The sequence below is a fragment of the Anastrepha ludens genome, chromosome 5 (genome assembly GCF_028408465.1).
Source record: "Anastrepha ludens isolate Willacy chromosome 5, idAnaLude1.1, whole genome shotgun sequence".
NCBI classification, from domain to species: domain Eukaryota; kingdom Metazoa; phylum Arthropoda; class Insecta; order Diptera; family Tephritidae; genus Anastrepha; species Anastrepha ludens.
This window is the reverse complement of record NC_071501.1, coordinates 126021064-126040993: the sequence shown is the minus strand read 5'-3', so window position 1 is coordinate 126040993 and position 19930 is coordinate 126021064. Positions and strand designations below refer to the sequence as shown.

Genomic DNA, 19930 nt, shown 5'->3' with positions numbered 1-19930 from the left:
TTCAGTTTTCCGGAATAAAATTCCGGTTAATCAATTTCCGGTATAATTAATTCGATATAAAATGTTTATAAATTGCCAGAGGCCCTGGAAACACCTCAAAATTTAAGCAAATATTAAGAATTAAAAAATGTGTCGTAGAAATAGAACAAATTAAGAGAGTAGTATCAAAAAAAAAAAATCCATACACACACTCATGAACACCTATACACATACATACATCTGTACAAGCTGAAGAAAAAATTGGTATAAAGTAATTAATAGACGGAATGAGTCAAAAGTAAACGTTAATTTGAGTTGACTACTGTGCAACATTCTTTATTGGTTCATCAGTAAAATGCGATAAAGTGGGTACACAAACATAATTACGATGACTTGAATGTTGGCTTGCGCTTGCTGATTTTCCATTCTTTTATAATTTTTGTTGTTTTTTGTGTTTCCAAAATTTTGTTTTAGGTGTTGAAGTTATCTCAAAGTGTGTTTTCTTACTTTGGGACACGTTCAATACCTTCTTAAATCCCGAACTAATTAAAATGACAAATCGTTTGGTGAGAAATGCGTTCATAAATATGTGTGTGTATGTATATGGCATGTATATATGTATGTATGTATGTATAAGTACATTGGCTCATAGAAAATTCATCCATGAGCGTATAATTTTTTTGTCGACTTTTGCCCGGGCGACGAACTGCTTATTTGCTCTCTACTAAAAAATTAGCTGCCGCTTCTGTTGGTGCGACAATGAGTGGACAGATTTTTATATTTACTTAAATTAGACTTTTTGTGCTTTTGTCATCTCTTACAGCCACTAAGCTGGAAATGCGATTAAAAATTTAGAGATGTCATGAAATTGTGGCTAGACTAAAATACGGACAGACTACAAATATTATAAGCTAGTTAAGCACATACACATACATACATATATGCCCATATGTAGACTTTGATATTCAATATAAATACATATATGTATAATATGTTAAATATGCATATGTATTGGTGTTTATACATCCCTACGTACGTACATAAAAAGCACAAAGCGTAATGCAGATTTGCTTGGTCTCCTTCTAACAACATGTCACCATCCTGCTTATGATTACATACATATATACATATGTGTGTATATACATTTATTTAGCTACTAATGGAGTTGGTAATGAAGGGATCCCTACAAAATGCTGTATATCAAAATTCTTTTCGTACGAAATACTGTAAATTAACGTAATAAAATTCTGCAGTGACAAAATTCTGTATTTACAGAATTCTGTATTTACAAAATTCTGTAAAAACAAAATTCTGTACTGTCTTAAAAAAATTCTGTATTGAAAAAATTGTGTATTGACGAAATTCTGTACTGACGAAATTTTGTACTGACGAAATTCTGTATTAACAAAATTCTGTATTGAAAAAATTGTATGTTGACAAAGGTCAACGAAAAAAGGAGTTCTACGCAAAAATACGGTGGATTGCGTAGCCGGTTATTTTTTTGAAGCGCGGCCGAAGGCCGCCCACGCGAAAAGGAGTTCTACGCAAAAATACGGTGGATTGCGTAGCCGGAGTCGGACTGATGAGGGTTATTTTTTTGAAGCGCGGCCGAAGGCCGCCCACGCGAAAAGGAGTTCTATTCAAAAATACGATGGATTCTATCGAAACTGAAGAAAAAAAGTGGGCACTTTTTTTTATAAAACTTGTTGAATTTCTTATCATTTACTTACAGCATTTCGTCAATACAGAATTTTGTCAATACAAAATTTCGTCAATACAGAATTTCGTCAATACAGCATTTCGGCAATACAGAATATTTTTTACAGAATTTTGAAATACAGAATTTCGTATACAGAATTCTATAATACAGAATTCTGAAATACAGAATTTTGTATACAGCATTTTGTAAACAGAATATTGTATCATACAGCATTACGTACCCAACCCGGTAATGAACGATTTACAGACAAGTGAAAAAAATGAATATTCAAACTGCGGTCATTCCATGTAAATCTTTGCAGACTTAGCAGCAAATTATTTTATGAAATAATCCGCAAAATTTCTCACACACTTCCGAAGGTATTTTTATTAAGAAATAAATGATTAATTCTTTGCGAATAATTTAATTATTTTTCACATTTTTTCTTTACATCTTACATGCTTTTCATCATTCCAATAACAGAACTAATCATTCAATGGGCTACAAACCAAATTAAAAAAAAAAATCTTAAAAAACATGAAATTTCGGAAATGAATAGGTAGGTAAAGCTACGTGAAATGGTTGAAGTACTACTCTGGCACTTCCTAAGTAGCCCTAAAACGCCGTTTTGATACTATTTTGACCTTCAACAGGCAGATATCTACAAAACTTGAGTTTATATGGTATTTGTTGCAGAATAAACCATATACTATATATATATTTTTAAATAATTGAAATGAAAATATAAATAAACAAATATTCAAAACTGGTGCTTTCATAACTTTGTTATTATTTTAAAATCGCGCCAGTCTAACTAAACGATTTATTTTTTATATTTTTCCAGACTAAAATGTAAGTAAATTAGTGAGCACTGCGGAATGACCGAAGTTATTTTAGCCAAGTAAACGCTAAAATCATCAGCGGTATGCCATTGTTGCTAGCAAATCATCAGGCGAGTATTGTTGCTGCTCAAGTGGCTTACGGTATGTTACTGGATTACAATAATCTTTACGTGATGAATAGAATAAATGCTGATGACGAGCACTGCTGCAAGTATGCTGCTGAGTTGCCGACGCAACAGACGGTGGACAATGCGAAAATGTCCCTTCCGGCTGAGTCGAGGACGAACATATCCGCCGAGGCATTTAGATACCAGCAACAATGTAACTCATACTACCATAACCAAGCGCATAAACAACTCCTCATTCAGCAACCGATGCTGTCACAAAGCGGCGGCGGTCCAACACCATTGCAGCATTTGAATAATATTTTTGGCTTAAAAGTTCCTTCCTCAACGCCCGCCTCGCTAAGGCTATCATCAGCCGAAAAGCTCGATTCGAATAGCTTGCAGTATTTAGGCGCTGCCATGGAGCCCGAGCGGGAACAGTACGAGAAACTTTGCTGTGAGCTCTATGGTGAAAGGACACCACCACAAGTCTCCAATTATAACACTGAAGAACTGACACAACAGCAAAAGCAACAACACAAATATCGACTGTCAATGCGTACAACTGACCTCATTGCTGCTGATCTGCCAAGTCAGTTTATTCAAGCGCCAACCGGTACTATGTCATCCACATCGTCTACGTCGGCAACCACAATGAGTACGAAAGAGTCGGTGCTTTCAGCGCTGATATTTGACAGCGATACGAATAATTCATCAATGAATATCAGTCCGCAGCACGCAGCTCTATTAGCAGCGTCAGGTAGGGAAAGAAGGCACGCTACGCCGAAATTGCCTGCAGCGACAACAAACGCGGCCGAAAAAGCCACCGTTGCAGCTAAAGCCAGGAGCCGAGCCAGAGAGTTAGCGGTAGCAGAAAATCCAGAACTGGTAGCAGTGGAGGCGGCAATGACGATACAGCCGACAGCGGTTTCCCGTCAAAATAAGCAAACCATAAGTGGCATGAAAAACTTTGATGGTCAGTTCACAATTTTTTACCCACATATACATATATGTATATATATATATATATATACTAAAAATACACATACGAGTACATACGGGAATGTTTAAATAAAACAAAACAGAGTTAAATTTCAGGCATATTTATTTTATCCCCTTCAAAATATGACCTCTCTGAAGCAACACACATGTGCCAACGTTTAACCCAGCCCTCCATGCATCCCTGGTAGGCCGACAAAGGGATGGCCTTCAGCTCCTTCGTCGCATTCTCTCTGATCGCCTCTATCGACTGAAATCTCCTTCCACGAAGTGGTACCTTCAACTTGGGAAACAAAAAGAAGTCGCACGGGGCCAAATCAGGTGAATACGGTGCTTGCACGATGGTATTTACTTGGTGTTTGGTCAAATAATCCAGCACAATTTGGGCTCGGTGCGATGGCACGTTACCATCATGCAAAATCCAAGAATTCTTTGCCCCCATTTCCGGCCGTTTGCGACGTACAGCATCTCTCAAACGCTTTAAAACCGATAAATAATATTCTTTACTGACTGTCTGGCCCAAGGTGCACTACGCCTTGGCAATCGAAGAAAACAGTGAATTAAACATTCCCGGTACTTTATGATCATAGGGTATGCATAAGTTCTTATTGAAAAAAGTGCTATTATTAGGAATCCCCGTTTTTGTGTATTAAATACCCAACCTTTGTGTACCATATCATAGAGGTAGATTTCGATTTGCAGGGAAAAGAGTAAAAGATTTGTAACAAAAACTGATTTTACTTTTCGAAACACCCCTTTTGTATTTACCAAACGAGTCCAAGAACTTTGCTATGCGCGAAAACTTTATTCAACTCTAAATCAGCATGCGGAATATTAATTTATATGTACAAACATATGCACGCCTAAATATCATTGCGGGCTATCAAATCCAGCAATGAGGCTTATTAAAATGCAATTATCTCCCTATGTGTTTATTATTAATGCAGTATGTAAATGATGTTGAGTCCAGCCTTGCTAAAACTAATAAATCTAAGCAGCATATTTTTCGCTCGTATACCTACACACACACATAAACACGCATGCCCACTAACATCGCCACAAATGCATACTCTGCAGGAAAAACAAAGCTGGTAAGAAAATTTCCGAAGCAAAAAGGAGCTGGTTTGAACCAATCTGTACTATATTTTTTATATTTTCAATGAAAATCATATAAGTCACAACATCAAGACGCACACCACAAATAGGAGAAGGAGCTCGGCCAAACACCCAAAAAGGGTGTACGCGCCAATTATATATATTTATATATATAATGAAAATCATAGCTTCTGTTTTTCATATTTTAATATAAGAACCGTTTTCTGAACTAATTTTAAGGTTAATAGGCATCAAAAAAAGGACAATTCAACTATATATATACATATTATATAATTGGCGCGTACCCCCTGTTTTGGGTGTTTGGCCGAGCTCCTCCTCCTATTTGTCGTGGAGGGACCTACAGTTTCAAGCCGACTCCGAACGGCAGATATTTTTATGAGGATCTTTTTCATGTCAGAAATACACTCGGAGGTTTGCCATTGCCTGCCGAGGGGCGACCGCTATTAGAAAAATTGTTTTCTTAATTTTGGTGTTTCACCGAGATTCGAACCTACGTTCTCTCAGTGAATTCCGAATGGTAGTCATGCACCAACCCATTCGGCTACGACGGCCGCTACTATTTCAAATATTTATAATGAATATTCAAAAATTTCAATACCTGTAGGCGATCTTTTGGAAATGAAAAATCTCAACAAATTTAGAGATTTCATTAAACTTAATTAGATGCGTTAGTTTCGCATTTGTAAAATTTTAGCTTGTTTAAAGTGAGGAAGAGTTTATCGTCTCGGTAGTAAAGCGTACACTATTAGTAATATGAGAAAATGCTTTATTGTTGTAAAATAATCAATCTCATCAGGCTTTGTCAGTCAGTGATTTTGTGTTTTGTTTTTTATTGAAAAGAAATTTGGACAATTAACACTTTATAGTTCATTGTTGTATTTTTGTTGTTGTAGCAGAATAAATATTCCCCCTACATGTACGGGGAATGCTGCTGTAGTGACAGTACTTGGCCGCATATAAGTCCGTGGTTTTTCCTACGGGGTAGCTACATCTTTTGCACGTATTTATGTATGTGTGGGTAGTTGACGCTACGAAGTACCTATAAATGAATGAAAAAATCAAATTGGAATACGATATTTTCGTGAAGTTTGCGTGTTTAAAAATTATTAATATTATGCCATTAATGCCTTGCAGAAGAGGAGAGTCTTTGCCGACCTCAAAGAGGAATACACAATGAGCCGGTGATACACATTAAAATAGTCAGAGACGTTAATTAAGAACCAGACTATGTAGTGTGATGTCCGGTCTGGTGAATACATCCGTATGTAAAAGATTTAATATAATATGTAGACATGCAGCCAACGGTCTTGAGACGGCCAGAGTAACTGCAGCTCCACCTCGCTGTGAGCTTTCACATATCAGAAGCATGTTTGTATGTATGTATGTATGCACATGGTGGGTCTGTAATTAACAAGATGCTCGCATAAAAGTGTTTGGCAAAGTGAATTTTACATACATCGTTCAAATGTTTCTATAAACACCTGGCCTGTATTGATCATATAAATATTTATGTAGGCATATATGTGTGAATTTCTGTTTTTGCACTTCGAGTACCTTGCATTTTTTATTAATGCACAACTGTTCCTTTACTAAAATTCTGTACGGAATTCAGACTGGCTTACCGCTTTGATTTGAATTTGGTTTGTGTATTTTTTAGTATTAGTGGCAAAGAGCCTTCGTATAAGGTAAAATTCGTAACTCTGAAGTTAAAGTAGAAGCTGGTTTGTTATGAGATCATCCCAAAATTTGGTTGTCCATCAACTCAAGTTGTACTATTCATCGAAATCGAGCTAGTTGTAGCATCGGTGAGATCAATTCAGACCTCCACTGGCCAGATTGAAAGCTTGCGCACTCGGTTTGGATAAATTTTTTGGTGGCAGTTCGGTAGAAAGAAATTGCAAACGTTTGCGCTCAAATTTCTAAATGAGTAGCTATTTTTAGTGAGGTAAAGTTGCAGTTATGTTGATCGGTATGTATGTGGTGCAGAACTGATCTTTTTTTCTAAATACTCTTTAACAAAATAAAAAAAATAGTTTAAGGGATAGAAATATTTTTTTTGACCTTTACGCGCTCCATTCCTCGCCTGTTTGTATACTGCAGCTCTCTTGTTCACAAATTAAATTCATTTTCAGATAAGTTAATTAATTTTATTTACATTATATGAAATATATGAAATGCCAGCCAGACTAATAGTGGCATTAATGGCTCTAATTTTCTAAATCATCAAGTAAACTTGGAGGTTTTAATTATCATTAGATGTAAGTTAAGCCTGGAATTTTTAAATTTAGATTTTTAGTTTGCACTAGAAGTAAATATTTTTATATCTGGAGACAATAAGACTGACTATCTAGATAGATATCCATGTATTTATAAACAGAACAGGGCATTCAACTGGTCCAAGTCTCTCAGTTCGACGGGGCGTGACGGCATTCTTGGCTGTCTCCTTTCCCAAGTTTTCCAGATAGAAATTACAGCTCTTGCATTTTCAATGGCACGATCGGAATTGGTCGGAGGAGGCCTGAATTCATTTTTATTCGCCCCAAGCTGATAAACATGGTAGGTCACCCGTGAAGTTTTTCTCACTGCAAAGAGAATGTAATGCTTTTCTGAGACGCTACCAGTGGCTTGCTATTAAATGGTTTGCTATCACCCTGTGATGATACGTAACGTTAAGTGATTTTTAAAGTTAAGGTTCGGGCATTTCGACTCTAACTTTTTGCCGTTGCCTATAGATCTATCAAGCTTGTACTCGTATTAACCACCTGAGGACGTATCATTATTAATTGCGTTTTACCAAACGTATCTTTTTATAGCCACCTTTCAAATATTTCCATTGGCCCTCTCTCATTTTCCTAATCCACTTTTCATTTATTGGTTGTACAATAGACGGATAAAGTCACCGTCCAAGTGAGGCCTTCTTCTTCGGGGGCAACCATCTAACCCAACCCATTTATTTATATTTATTCAATAATTTCTTGTGGTTATCCACCTGACTGGTTTGCTTCGATGAACTTAAGAGCTGGACTGTCAAGCCGATAGAAGCTCAGATATCAGACCAGGTGCTCATATTCGAGTATATCTCTAGAAATGTGTAGTACGTATGTTGGCACTAGTACTTTATTTGTACATAACACAATCTTATATTACAATACATTTTAGACCAGTGGGGCTAGCTTACCATACATCGCGATTTGGAACATTTGTCTGCCTTTATATGCGGAACTTTTGAAATGATTTTTGTGAGGTGATTTTCGTGTCCACAAAAATATATTAAGCGGAGAAAATAATTCTCAGTAATTCGTAAATATGTATTAACACACACATATATAGACACACATACACAGATGTACAGATTTATGCCAATTGCATTGAAGTTGGTTGCTAAAATGTGAGGCCAGAATTGTGAGGAGAGCAGATAAATGTATGCGAATATCTATATGTAGTTCGATGGAAACGTGCGTACACGACAAATTATCTTCATAAATAATAGCGCCAAAATAAATGGCAAAAGAGTTGAACGGGCTGCGGTTCATATGCAAAGGCAGTGCGCATGTAGCCACCGGATGGCTATTAAATAAAATCGAGCAGACCTTTGCGGGCGAGTATTGGCTGCGATCGAGCGGCGATGTTTGCCAAAACCTGTTATTAGCATTTCCGCTTTTTATTATTATTATACATGTTTCGAACTGCTTTCTAGAAATAAGCCAATCATTTTCTGGGCCATAAGCAATTGAATTTGAAGCAAATCTAGCTTTGTTAGCGAGATTTAAACGAAATTCAAGCAAAATGGCATAAGAAGCTGTGCACACACACATGCACGCACACAATTTTAGGATTCAACTATTGGGCATTGCGGGTTTATGCAAGTAAAATGTTTATTCAAATTAAAATGCGAACAAAAGGATAATTGAGACAAATCGTATATTTATATTTGATTATGCGGACACAAACTTGAGCAGCCGAAGAAATCATTTATTTTTTTTTAATTATTTAATTCATTTGTACTGCATGTTTGGGTGTGCAACTGAGTTTCCAAATAACGCTTAATGTTGCAACAACAAATTGGCACACATGAGCACATGTGGGTATGTAAGCCGAAGGACAAAGTGCCATTACTGCACATGCATATGTGTATGTGTGTATGTGTGCAGTTTTACTTGCAATTCACTCCACGAAAAGGACCGCACACCGCAGCAATTCATTCATGCAGCGTCAAATTATGATGTCGGCTCGTATATTTGATGGTGTTGTTGCTCCTGCTGCTGCGCCACTTCTGGCCCAGCCGCCGAACTAATTCCCTCGGTTGCGCTGCGCATGCGGCTAAGCACCAGATAACTTCGAGCCGTCAATATTGCCTTCGCTTTCAACACCATTCAGCCTTTCAACCGGTTCTTAATTCTTGCATTTTGTTATGTCATGTTGACGTAGTCCTGCCACTTCGCGCAGCGGAAGGTACAATTCATTGCAAAGTTGAAAGCGGCGCCGTGTAATTAATTTGAGTAGCGCGCTAAAATAATGGCTAATTTGGTTTTGACGTCTACTGACATCTACATATCACTAAATGTGTGTAGGTACATGCACTTATATATGTAAGTGTGTGTCTGTTTGTATGTGCATTTATGCTTATTAGTGTGCGTGCGCAGTACTGATGGGCAGAGATTTGTGTGCGCCATTTTCGAGTGCAATTACGGCTAATGGATTTATGAAACACCTGTTTAGGTTTTTCAGCTTTTAAAGTTTTCATAAACATTTTTAGGAAGTGCCAATACTGGCCCGCATGATAATTAACTTTCATTGATTGACTTCAAACAGAGTAGAGTAAAGATTTAAGAGTCCGTCAACGCATAACCGTTCGCAGTTGAAAGTCTTTAGGAGATTTTTATAAGCATTTGCTTGACTGTTTGCAATACATTTCTTAAAAGACAGAGGCGCTGCTGCCCTGCTTTTGTTTCATACAAATTCCTCGTTTGCATGTGGCCGATTTGGGGACTGCTTTCCCATACTCTGCTCAGTTTTGCATGATGTGCCCGCATATTGTTAGCCACAAATGTTTACGCCTTCGAACTTATGATATTAATTTTCGCATTTATTGATGATTACTATATGACGTTGCGAACCGCGTTAACGCCGCCTTATCACGAACACTTGCAGACATACATAAATGCATACCTGACTATGAATGAGAAGACGCTGTTGGAGCGTTATCTTCTGAGGCGTTGTTGTTGGTATATATAGCCCAAATAATTCTTTCATATGCAACAAAATGCTTAAATTCACTGTATGTAAAAAGGCGAGTATAAATTTTGGACAAAAATTGAATAAAAAGTTATGGTTACGGGGTGTATACCTCGGAACAACACAGAATTGTGGCAACGTAAGTAGGTGAGTGTCAAGTATTCAAAACTATTTTAATCCACTTAATGTCAATTCAAAAAGAACTTTGGTAAAAGCGAAAATGTGGTGCAACATTTAGTAGGAGCACTGAAAAGGGGGAAAATATGGGCAAATGTGTAGGCATTTCTGTCTGACGTTTGAAATTTTGGAATCTTATTGCAATTATGATATTCTCAAAGCTTTCCGACACCTTAAGCTGCTTTAAGCGGTAAATGGAGCTGAAGTGACCTCATCCCAAAGCCGTACGGCGGAGCGTGGATTTGTGCGAGACTGCCATTGACTAGGTCCGCGTTCTAAGTCCCTTTTCGTCATGAAACATGAAATTATAAAGCCTGTTTTTCTAATGGCAGTTGCCACTTGTCAGGCATTAACAAACCCCGGTTGCATTTCTACCACAAAAAAGCTTCCCACGAGGGATTTGTGCGTTGGTGAAATAGAGGCTTGTCTGAGAAGACAATGTTTATTTTCAACAAGACGGCGCTATGTGCCACACAAGCAACGAAACCATTGATCATTTACGAGAAAAGTTTTCGGACCGTGTTATCTCTTGAAGAGGTGATCACAATTGGCCACCGAGATCTACACCTTGTGACTTTGACGTGAAATAGAAGGTCTACGCCAACATCCCAAGGTCGATTCAAGACCTCAAAGATGGAATTTGTGAAGCTATCGAGGACATAGGGCAGCCACTTTACAATTCGGTTATGGAATATTTCATGAGAAGGATATTGCCCTGTAAGCGTGGTCGTGTTGGTCATTTGCCTGATGTTATTTTTCACTATTAATGGCATACCTTCCTCTTTGTAGGGAAATAAACATCCGATCATTATATTAAAAAATAGCTTTTTTCTTTGAAAATCAAAATAACACCTCTTATTCGAAAATCCTTTATAGGTTTTAACCTTTCATTTCAAAGGGTTAAAAAGTCCGGGCTCTCCCAAATCTCACACGCAAATTGTCAACAGCATTTCAACAAGTGAATTATAGTATTTTCTTTTAAAGAGCACTTTTTAACACGGAGGTTTTTAAGACATTAAATTGAATACAATACTAATTCTCCACTTGTCCTCAAAGGTTGCTCGACTCCGAGTTTTCGCTACCACATGAACTTTTTGTTATGGTTTTGTATTTTTTGTGTTGCTGTTAATTTTCTTGTTAATGGGTCTCCCCTCGAAGCCGCATTCAGAGCCTGTGAAGTGTAGTTATCCCTTAGAGGTCCCATGGTTGTCTATGTCCTTGCAAAGTATGCATTCTGAGCCAGACCGGACGCAAAGACGGGAGTCATCTCAACCGCACCTTCACCGCCAACCTAATGACGACGGGTTTGGAATGTATCCCGAGACTTGCCAGGGCTTTAACGGGACCGAGAAGTCACGGCATTAGCCTACCAGCCATTTCTGTTGAGTTTCACCTCAGTGTACTCAGGTGGCAGAATGCCGCAACCATTAGTTCAGAGATCATAAATCAAAAACATATTTAATAAAGATGAAACGGGTGGTCGCCATTCAGGTTTTCAAAAGGTCATCAAGACCGCAGATCATTTAGCGCTACGCAGTCTGCCGTACAACCTTAAAGATAAAGTCCGTGATATTTTTATTTATTTATTTTATTTAATTGTTTAGTCAAAAACACATACATAAGTTATTAGCCACTTTATAATTAATTACAAAAACTTTTTAGTAATGATTGAGAATGCTGAAACTCAATTGGATAAGTAAGGGTTTATAAAACGTTGGAGAATATCTTTTCTTGACCTGCTGGGAAGGAACAAAATTAAAATAGAACACCTAAAAAGATGTATAAAAAAATTTAAATAAATAAAGTAGTAATAATACTCACAGGGAGAAACATTTTCGGTTAAAATAATTTAATAAAAACCGAAATAAAATAAATTTATTTTCTGTGCAACTTTGTTTTATCTGTTTCTACAGTCACAGTATCTCGATAGATTTAGTGAATACCGCTTATAAGAATTAGTTCACATAATCGAAGGGCTACTGTATTTACAATAATAAATAATAAAAGCTTGGTAAGCGAATACGATTTTATACGCCTTAATTCCGATACAAGCTCTTGATAATTTTAATTTGTCAAATTTCATTCCCGACTTACTTAAGTATATACAAGTACTTTTTTACGAATATTAATATGCATAATTAGCGTTAATAAATCATATTATGCTTAAGATGTATTAAAACAAAAAAATATAAATTAACATATGAGGCTTCACCGATTTCGCAATTATTACCGATAGGAAAGTAGTTAAGCTGCCTCAAATGAATAACTTCTTCACGAAGCCCACTAAGATAAGATAGAGAAGGCTTGCGTACGAATATTTTGTTAATAAACGGTAAACGTGTGTGTATGTGCATGCGTCATTGCGTATTTTTAGTGCACTGATCACATTTACATGCCATCATTTATACTCGTATGTGTGTATGTATGCATGTCTGTAGTGTATACATTCGGTGGTGATACAATTTTGCACTGCAATAGCAAACGCATAGAGAGCAAACTTGTATTTTTAAATAAATTTATTTTAAGTTATTGTACGTGCAACAGCAAGGTGCATATTAGTACCGTGAACAGGATTTATGACACTCTGCCAAGACATACAACTCCGAAGAGTGGTCCGATGCAGAGATGCAGATTGTTCGACATGAATGAATTAAGAAGGGAATGAAGCAAAGTGAGCAATAACGACAATCGACAACGGACAATCGCAGGAGTGAAATAAAAGCTAAAGCCACCACTACCAGCATCACCACCACCAACGCCAAGAACCGAGAGTCGCCTGTGTTTCGTCGGCTGGTCCAGTCAGCTCGGCCATGGGAATATTTGTTTTTGTGCTACGCGTACGTTCCATTTAATTTGCATGAAACGTGCGGCAGCATAACGTGCGTGGAGTACTGATCTTGCGCGGCTCATACTCACAAACACACTCACGCTCGCACATTAACATGCACACACATACATACATAGATTGTTCGTGAGGTCGTATGTGGTTTGCTGGATGCAACTACTCGCTTGTTTAAAGTTTCGCTTGGGCGGGAACTTACGGCCAGTGGAGTGACTGACGTTTGTTGCTTTGCTGCTTTTCCTCTTCGCTGCGTCGGTGTGGAGCCCGATGATGCCGCTGAAAGTCCGGTACGGGAAACTACGGTATTCCTTTGGGAGTAAAAGCACAGATGTGTGTCTGACTGTCTGACTGTATGTCGGTATGTGAGTGTACGCCAATCGCCAATGTGCCTTACGAAAGCCTATGATTATGATTATGACGAATATTATTCTTGTACCTAAAAACACATACATACATACACGTGTATACTCGTATATTTAATGCTGACTGTATGTGCAATATGCATTAAGGTCGTCATATTTGCGGTCGTGTGTCGTACATTTTGAATTTATAATCATTGCAAGGTTACTTGAAATCATTTATTCGGATTAATTAATAAATATCGGAAAATCTTAGAAAATATGTATGAAAACTGATACTTGAATAATACCTTTTTTAATTATCCAATAGCGCCAAGAAATATATTTTTTCCTAAGAGGTTGACGATACTCTCCGCAGGCACCAAGCTAAATTCAGACCAAATAAGTCGACAGTCGAGCACATTGCAACAATACGTTTAATATCTGAGCAGGTGAATGAAGTGCAGGAGTCATTGGAAATGATATTTGTGCACTTCGCAAAGACTTTTGATCGTCTGAGACACGATATACGAGAATCCTCAAAAAAATTTTGCAATCTTTTCCAAATGCAATACAAAGCATTCCAACGTAGCGCATTGCATAATTGTGTTCTTTCCTTTCTTTGGGAGCCGTATTAGACAGCAACCGCAAAAGAGGTATCGTTTGGCATCCACTGAGTATCAAACAGCTCGATGACCTGGATCACGCTGACGACATTGTGCTCATTTCGAAGATAGGGATGGATATGCAATCAAAGCTTGATGATCTTTCGCTTCGTGCTGAGAGTGTGGGTCGGCGTATTAACGGGAAGAACATAAAGACGATAAACACTAATTTCCCCTATCTGGTGACCCAAAAACTAGATTTTAAATGAGGATATACTCAATAGTTTTAACTAAAGGTCGATAAATATTGGGATTCGGGTAAGAAAATCTCGCTAGAGAGAGCATATTTTCAGTTTACTACACTTGAAACATAGCAAAAAATTTTCAACGGCATTAACATCGGCATGATCTCAATGAACTCGCTTCTTGGTGTACATAATCATGTACCTCTTTAAATAAAAAAAAAATGTTTTAAAGACACTTACTTTAAATCTCGTGACATTCTACAATCGTCATAAAATATATCCAATATTGCCCTCCAATCGGTGGATGAGATAAAGGCCTTGGAGTAATTTTTGACACTAATTTGTCATTCTCATGTCTTACCAATTATATTGCCTCAAAATCGTACTCGATCTTGGCCTTTGTTAGACGGAATAGTGCAAACTTCTCAGACCCTTACACAATTAAATTACTGTTTACGCGTTTGTTCGATCTTGGTTGGAATATGTTTCATTTATTTGGAGCCTTTTTGGACGAGTTTGCAATTACAATTAGATTTAAATTTTTCGGTCCCATTTCCCTCTTATAGTGCCCGCTTGTTATTAATCGGATTCTATCGATTTCTTTTGTGTTTCATTTAGTTCAAGGTGACATTGATTGTGCGTTTCTTTTGCAAAGCCTTAACTTTCTTATTCCGGCGAGAACTTAACAAAGCTCTTACCCTTTTTATCTCAAGATATTCAAATCGAATTTCGAGTCGAATGCTCGAACTTTGCGGGAATTTAAGGAGATCTGGAAATCCATATATTTAGATTTTACAACCACTAAAAATCAATTATGTTCTTTGTTGAATGCATCATTTGAGCCAAGCCTTTGAATAGCCCTCTCAGATATTCTATTTCGACTTTTAAGTCAACCAATAAATAGGTATGCACACACATGTATACATAAGATTGTGTAAAGTTCCTTGCTACAATTTAAATAAATTTAAAATCGATCTGCATAATATTGAAATAATTAATTGAACGAGCGCGATCAAAATGCTTTTAAAAAGCAATAAATAATTAAAACTTTTTGTAATTGAACTCAATCAAAACGATTTTTTCTATTCTCCAACTCTAAATGCGAATTCACACGCCAGCAGTAAACAAATTGAGATATTTACTCTCCAATCGCAAATTACCACTTATACCTTCTGCTCAAATATGAACGAGACGTTATCAATAAAACGGTCCGCGGATGACATATGGCAAAAATAAATTTTTTGTTTTTTGGTAGGACTGTTATAAGCTTACATGGCAAATTTCAGCGTGATATGTCACATAGTTTGTTTTCTGTGCTACTGTAAAAAAGACAAGCTCGAGTGTGTTCTTCGAATTCTCTTTTATGACTTCAATTGTCTCAAAATGTTTTCCACGGAGCGGCAACTTGAGCTTGGGAAACAGAAAAAAGTCACATGGAGCCATATCAGGCGAATACGGTGCTTGCGGAACGATATTAACATTATTTTTGTTCAAATAATCGCGAACAAGACGTGATGTGTGAGCTGGTGCATTATCGTGATGCAAGAACCATGATTTGTTGTCCCACAATTCCTTCCTTTTAAGACGAATGTTCTCGCGCAAACGCTTTAAAACGTCTAATAAATATTCAGCGTTAACCGATCGGCCTTGCGGAAGGAACTCCGAGTGCACCACACCTTCGTCATCGAAAAAAACAGTCAGCATAACCTTAATTTTTGAGCGACTTTGGCGTGGTTTTTTGGGTTGATGTACGGCCCTCTTTGAACGATTTGTACCACTGGAAAACACGTACAGACGATAGAGCAGAGTCCCCATAGGTTGACTGGAACATTTTTAAGGCATCTGAAGCCGAAATTTTGTTGGAATAATAAAATTTCAAACAAATTCTTTGTTCAACTTGAATTTCCATCGTTAAATTCGAAGAACACACTCGAGCTTGACTTGTTTACGGTAGCATAGAAAACAAACTATGTGACATATCACGCTGAAATTTGCCATGTAAGCTTATAACAGTCCTACCAAAAAACAAAAAATTTATTTTTGCCATATGTCACCCGCGGACCGTTTTATTGATAACGTCTCGTTCATATTTGAGTAGAAGGTACTCATTTGCTGTTGCATTCCAATTGTTGCTTTTGTAGGCTGGTCGTTGCTTGGCTAGGTAAGATGAACTTCAGTTAAGAGCTTCATTGCGGCAACCACCACCACAAAGTGACGATCCGTCAAATGCACCAAGCCAGTCGACAAGCTCCCGAGTGAACCACATACATGCACACATACATATATTGATGGTGTAGCTATAAAGGAGTACTCTATGAGAGTATCGTGTGTTGGGCGAATATAGAAATATGAAGAAAATTCACAAAGTGCAAAATAATGACACTTGCCGCCAAGCCAAGTATAGAGAATTATGAAATGTATGTGATAAGCACTGGGTTGACAGCGGTTAGAGGGGCGCAAGTTGAGCGCGCCAGCCCAAACTAAGTAAGAAGACGAATGACACAAGTTTTTATGTCGCATTGAAAGTGCAGATGACCGAATCAAAAGGAAATTAAATAACTTAATAAATAATAATCATTACTTAACAAATACGCATTCGTGTGTGTGTGTGTGTATGTATGTATAGTGCTGCTGATGGTACTATTCTTGTTCTTGCTCGCTTGCTAAGCATTTAAGTTTTAACTCCTTTGCCTGCATAATTTTAGAAAATGTGGGAAATTTATGTTGTGCGCGCTCCGGCATGATTTGGTTTATTTGCCTTCTTGCAAGTAAACATTTTCAAATTGATAGAGAGTCCTAATCAAGGCGAATTCATAGAAGGTGAGTTCGCAATTGCAGTCGATTTGCATTTTTTCTTTTTCGTGTGATTTGCCGATGGAATGTCTAAGTATTCTGCTTCCTTGTTGTTACCTTATGTTTTTTTTTGTACATTCGTATTGAAATTTTGACATCCGACTACCAATATGCAAAAAAAAAATATACGTAAATGTTTTTCTTTTGTAGGGAAGTTACCTCCTTCATTCATTCGCCTTGGCCACAATATTAAAACTATCAACAAGCCTTTTGAGAACTACATTCGCGCAGTGCGCTTTTTTTTTAATTTTAAGGTTTCAAAAATAAAGTATACACCTGCGTTTAAAATAATAGTACTGTGACGACTTAGCATTGTGACAACTTAGCATATTAACTATTTGTGTTTGATAAACTATTTTTAAGTTTTTTAATTTAATTATTAAAAAAAAACAAAATACGTCAAAGCTTCCAAATTTGTTTTTAAAATTTCTAGAAACATTTTGGGTATGTAGTTTTATAGCCACTTCAGCTCTCTTTGATTTTGGCAATATTTTTCGCTGAAGTTTTGAGCATTTGCTTCCAAATACTTTATTTAGAGAAGATTTTCCACTTCCTACGCAAAAAAAAAAAATGTTTAAATCAACTCGATTTTTGAGCGACGTGAAACTTACTCTTTATTATACTAAAAATGAATGAGTATTAAGCTGTTTAGCTTGAAAATTTGTGAAAATTCTGATTGAAAGGTGGAAAATGTTCCTGACAAAGTTTTTAAATTTGTTAAATTTTTTTTGCAAAGTTTGGAACTTTGAGTCATAAGGTTTTTGTTGTGGAATGTATCATACTTGTGAGGTGATTTCCCCGCGAAGGGAGAGGATTGGGACTCCCTTGACCACCTACGGCCTGCTCCTGGGCAGATGGGCGAGCTGACCTACTCGCTATTCTTCGCTACTAGAAGTGTGGTACATCAAGAATGGACCCGGAAAGTCCCTCTGGTGCATTCTGTACTTAACAATGGCAACACAACTTCGAATCGTTTAAAATTTACCGAGCGAAATTATGCTTTCTTTTTTCTTATTCGTTTTAAATCTATTGACGCTGTAAAATAAAATACGCTGGCGCCTTTGAATGTGTCTAAAGAACAAAACAAAAACAAGTATTTGTGACATTTTATATTTATTTTAAAAACCACCTTTTAAGGGTTTAAAGGGAAAAATAATTTAAATAACAAATCAAAAACAAGTTATTTCGACAGTTTTATTTACAATATTTTATTTTAATAATCCTCAGTACAAATTACCTTACAGACCAGAGAAAAATGTAAAGAAAAACAAGCCAAATTTGGCATCTAAAATATTAGCAATCAATATAAATTTAATATTATATTAAGCAACTAAATTTTAAATTTTACAATATTAGATCTACATAAAGAGAAATCAAGCAGCCTGGAATTGGATATTGATTTATAGTTTCGAAGTGCGTGAGCGTGGATTACTCGGAAATTTAGTCTTCAAGTTGTCCCCGCGAAAGGGTAAAAATTGCGAGGACTTTTTCGTGGAACAATAAAGTTTATCTGCTGAAGTAGAACTGGGCAGTCAACGATGCCATTAACAACGCTGAAAATAAACAAAAGATTCTAAAGCAGTTAGCTTTAGCTGAGAATTATAGGATGGAATAGGGGCCTCAAATAGTAGGCAATGTAGTGAATGTTTAAGAATTTTGTTTTTTGAAAGTACTCAATTCTATTTATCGTCAGAACAAGAGCCGTTGTTGTTGTTGTTGTTGAGGTGGTTGAACATTTCTTAGCTGAAATGCTCCTAATTAGTGACCAGCACCGTTTTAATACCACTATCTCGTGAAATGATGAGATGTTTTTTTTTTCCAAGTAAGATCCATTTAGTGAGGTCCAAGTATAGGAGCAAATCCTTTATCTCGATGACTGAGATCTCCTTAATTTGCTGTAGGAAAGGCTTACCGAAGGATCGGAGTCATGCCCTGGCTAGTCCCGGACATTCACATAAATAGTGGAACAGACTTTCCTTCGCCCCTTCCGCTTGACAGCTTCTACAGATAGGATTGAAGGGTAGATTGAGTCTAGCTGCATGATCCCCTACTTTCCAATGTCCTGTAAGGGTTGCAGTGATACGTGAAATGTTTGGCCGAGAACATCCTAACAGGTCATTCGCCCTTTGCATTTTATATGACGGCCATGTGTTTTTTGTTGTGATACATGTAGGTATTTGCTTCCATCTTCTTTCGGCTAAAGCATGATAGTGTGAAGCAATAGATGCTTTTAGTGTGTTCAGTGGGGTGGAAACTGCCACCGCCTCTGCTATGTCTAGTGTTGAGCCCTTTCTTGCTAGCTCATCCGCTATCTCATTGCCTCGTATGTTCCTATGACCGGGAAACCATATCAGGGTAATTTCAAGCCAATGGCTGAGCAGTTTCAGCTCCTCTCTACACTGTAGGACCAGTTTGGATGAAATGTAGTTGGAGTCTAAGGCCTTAATAGCTGCTTGACTGTCTGAGAAGATAGCTACTCTTGCACCAACTACCTTGTAGAGTTCTAGGGATTTGCATGCTTCTCTGATCGCTAAAAGTTCTGCCTGGAACACGGTGGCATAATCAGGAAGACGAATTGATTGAGATAGGTTGAGTGGCTCCGAATGGAAGCCAGCTCCCACACCACAGTTCATCTTAGAACCATCGGTATAAATTTCGATATCGTGTCTTCCAATCACCTCTCCTTTGCTCCACTCGGCTCTCGGTGGAAAACGTACCGTAAAGCCTTTCTTGAAGTTGAGGTCGGGGACTGTGTAGTCTGATCCGTTTTTGAGCAGCGGGGGTCCCTGTAGGAGGATCTTGCTGTGACCGTACGGCCTTGTTGTCCAGCTTCCTATGTCTCTGAGTCTCACCGCGCTGCAAGTAGCTATTGTTTTAATGTGTAAATCTAATGGCA

At 37.4% G+C, this 19930-nt stretch overlaps 1 protein-coding gene across 1 annotated transcript in view; it reads left to right on the top strand.

Moving 5' to 3' along the window:
• The window catches only part of LOC128863906 (protein nubbin), a 90186-nt gene that overhangs the window by 14137 nt on the left and 56119 nt on the right, over nt 1–19930 (top strand). The window contains exon 2 of the mRNA XM_054103318.1: nt 2523–3600. Within this exon, the coding sequence (XP_053959293.1) occupies nt 2604–3600 (997 nt within the window). The 5' untranslated portion in view covers nt 2523–2603. The remainder of the gene's footprint in view (nt 1–2522; nt 3601–19930) is intronic.